We start from the raw sequence: 3379 nt of genomic DNA, 5'->3' as shown, positions 1-3379 counted from the left end.
CTCGCAGACCCTCCCTCTCTGCCCCTTGGCCCCGCCACCGACCCACTCCTGCCCCGCCCCGCTTCCTTGAGGAAACTGTAATGGAGGGACTAGAAGAATTGTCCGGAAGCGAAAGTAAAGGGGAAGCGGAGTCATAAGGAAGGGCGAAAGCTGACGGCGAGGAAATGATCGCGAGAAGTTACTGTGCGGGGGAAGCGTTGGGGGTAGGGGGCTCGCCCACGCCCGCCGACCTCACGAGGTGCCCGCCCGGCATGGCCGCGGGGTACGACTCGTCTCCTTCCCTTTCCCTCCTTGACCGCGGCAGCCTCGGCGGCGGCCGCCAGTCCCGCCGCGCGCGCCGCGCAATTTGTCATCCGCCGTTTGAATCTTCCGCCTCGGTGGGGGGGGCATGGAGGACAAGGTCACCTCAGGAGGTAGTTTCCCAGCTGCACAACGCAGCTCAAGGGGTGGGCCTGCACTTGTACCTACTTCAAGTTGAACGTCAGTAATTACCACCTTTTGTTCTGCTGGTCCGCGCGCGCAGCATTGTTCTCGCAAATATTGCCGCCACGCCCAACTCCCAGCCCCCGTCCCCCACCGCGCACCGCGGCCAGGCACAAGCGGGCACAAGCGGCTCATCCAAACCCCAGCAGCTCTGCCTGCTTGCCAACTCTTGGAACCATTCCAGGAGGTATAATGAAAATTCTTTTACCATTGTTTTAGAAAAAGAGAGAGTGAAATGTAAAACAACATATCAAAACACACAACAACTCCTGCTATCAACCTGAGCCAAGCTGGGAGAAGGTATTGGGTTGTCGACCCTAAGGATGACCGAGACTAGAAAATGACAGTGTAAACCTCCAAGTCTGTCTCAGGAAACATTCTCAGAATTGTGACACGACTTCAAGCTGTAGTCTATTCTGCAGGTTCGGGGAATGGAACTAGAAATGAATAATCAACAAGAAAAGGACCCCTACCTATATAAAACAACAAGCTACACAGACAAGGAGAAATGGTTCACTCTACATAGTAATTGACAAATCAAAGGAAACAACTTGTAAGTTCCCCAGGTGTTCAGGAAACTTTATCACTCACCTGTTAATGTGATAGTTGACGTGGGCCCTCCATTGAGTGTGAGGATGCAGTCCAGTTCGATTCTGATGAATGAGTGTACCTGCTGATCAATGAGCATGAATGAGTGTAAGTTACCTGCTGATCAATGAGCAGCAACAAGAGTAAATGTACATTGCACTCCACCACAAGGTGTTAAAGTACATTATGTCAAACCATCTGAAAAAGTCAAAGGGCGGAGTTGACACTCACCGACAACGAGCACGGTGGGAAGAGCAGCATTCCAAACTGAGGCAAACGCACGGCTCATAGCTTTACCGAAAACAGAAAACAAGTTCAAGTTAGAATAAACTTTGGTAAACGTCGAACTGAACGGCTCAAGGAAGCGGCCTCAGTACCTAACCTTAAATTTGTTTAGACTTACCTAAAATTAGCAAGGAAAGGGGCGGACAAAATATTTACTCCGTGCTGCTACATTTTCAAGCAATAGTTATTCTACAGATAGCAAACAAGGCACGACGGCTTTCAATCGTATTATTCGTTTTGAAATAAATACATACAGCATTAATCACTGAGTATGCGGCTGCTGCAGCCGCTACTGTTGCTGCTGCTGCCGATAATGGTGAGTCGGTGTAATCGCAGTCGCAGTGGGTCCCAAAAGACGACCCTCTTTGTACAGGTGTTGCTTCAACTGTTGATATTTTGTCATTGGTTTGATTAAATGAGACAAAGTTCAGTACACAACATAACCAACACAGGGTAGCCTCCAGGCAAAGAGTGACGACAGCCCATCGAACAGTCCAGACCCGACGATAAAGATGGATTGGGAGTTGAAAGGGAATGCCCGATGCAGGCAACTTCCGAGATACCAACTAATGCATAACAACTAACACATTCAGGTACATATTGCTATTGCATAGTGTGAGACTTCTCTCCATTTTATACAGTTCCCAGTGCCAGTGGCTGCTGTGTCTACCCGCAGCCAAGTCACCTCAAGTTGTCAGTTGTCAATTCGCAGGCAAGTCATCTCAAGTTGTCAGTTGTCAGTTCTTAAATTTTTTTATCCGGTACGGTTTTGAGGGGAAGGGGTATGGGGGGAGGGGCGCCAGAATGTACAGCTCCGAGCGGACTTTTGTCTTTGGTCTACACGGCACTAGCCTACCGCAGGGGATGGGCCGGACCCGGCCTGACTGCGTGACCCGAGAAATGGGTGGCTCCAGTTCGCTATGAACAAGCAGTCGTTAAAACCCTCGTTGAAGTTGAAGTTGAAGAAGTACAGTCAGTTGGTTAGGGTTAGGATGAGGCCACCCGTAGCCGAGTAGGTTATCGCTACAAAGAGGGTCGTTTACAAAAGCCACTGAGACGCTGCGGGGGGGAACATGCCGCCCCTGTTGTTGGTTGGAAGCAAGCGCTTGCCGCGATTACCGCAACTGCGGTGTACGAACGTAACTGGCTCTTTTGATTGCTTTTCTCTGTATTTGTATGTGTTTCTCACTAAAGCGTGGGGAGAGTAGGGGGGGGGGGGCATTGGCGGCCGCGGCAGTCGGTTCGAATGAAGCTGCATGCGGCCGTACCGAGTGTAGCTACAGCTACAAACAGGGACATTTGTATTGTGCTGCTCCCCGCTACGTTTTGAGAAGGTTGTGGTGTAACCACTGGAAATAGTTGTCCCTTGACCGTTCCTGACAAAGCTCTTTCCTGTGAGCCATTGACATTGTAGCTGTTTTTGGTCTGCCCCTTGCCCCTGGGCACCGCCTTCCCTTCACACCCTCCCCTCCGCCCCCAGTCCCTCCAGAGTCAGGGCAGGGGACGGGCAGCTCGCAGACCCTCCCTCTCTGCCCCTTGGCCCCGCCACCGACCCACTCCTGCCCCGCCCCGCTTCCTTGAGGAAACTGTAGAGAATCCATGCCAGTACGACGGTAAACATGTCACCGAGAAACCAAAGGACAGTTTAATCCGCGGTAAAACGCCCATCTTCTGAACGGAGCAAGAGAGAGAAAAGGTGGTGGGGTTTCGTGATGGGGCGACGTGGCACAAACGCGCGGGGCGCCGCCCGTGGTCGAGGGGGTCAGAGCCCATCGAATACAGGGGAGAGGAGTAGGAGTACTCCGCCACCCATGGACGCGATCGTCGTGGAGCTCAGGCCCAGAGGTGGCCGGGAGCCGTCACGTCCCTAGCGTCCGAGGCCCGCGGGTCGCGGGGGTAGGGGGGGCCCGCAGGACAGGTGACAGTGCGGGTGGGCGCGGGAAGGGGAAGGGGAGGTGGCCCGGCCGCGCTGTTCTGGAAAATATGGACAATTGATTTCTGCGGCAGCCACACTGCAGCAGCG

General features: G+C 53.1%; 2 protein-coding genes across 2 annotated transcripts in view; one reads left to right on the top strand and one right to left on the bottom strand.

The window, feature by feature from the left end:
- The window catches only part of LOC113215751 (protein eva-1 homolog C-like), a 266011-nt gene extending 264173 nt beyond the window's left edge, over positions 1 to 1838 (bottom strand). Inside the window, exons 1-3 of the mRNA XM_052263502.1 lie at positions 1475 to 1838; positions 1303 to 1362; positions 1075 to 1153 (exon numbers count right to left, since the gene is read on the bottom strand). Of these exons, the coding sequence (XP_052119462.1) occupies positions 1075 to 1153; positions 1303 to 1332 (109 nt within the window). The 5' untranslated portion in view covers positions 1333 to 1362; positions 1475 to 1838. The remainder of the gene's footprint in view (positions 1 to 1074; positions 1154 to 1302; positions 1363 to 1474) is intronic.
- The window catches only part of LOC113213855 (zinc finger protein 706), a 245715-nt gene that overhangs the window by 195069 nt on the left and 47267 nt on the right, over positions 1 to 3379 (top strand). The gene's annotated exons all lie outside the window — the stretch shown is intronic.

This window comes from Frankliniella occidentalis, unplaced genomic scaffold, assembly GCF_000697945.3.
Source record: "Frankliniella occidentalis isolate FOCC.00 unplaced genomic scaffold, Focc_3.1 Scaffold12, whole genome shotgun sequence".
Lineage (NCBI taxonomy): Eukaryota > Metazoa > Arthropoda > Insecta > Thysanoptera > Thripidae > Frankliniella > Frankliniella occidentalis.
The sequence above is the reverse complement of the archived record's forward strand: the minus strand, read 5'-3'. Positions and strand labels throughout refer to the sequence as shown.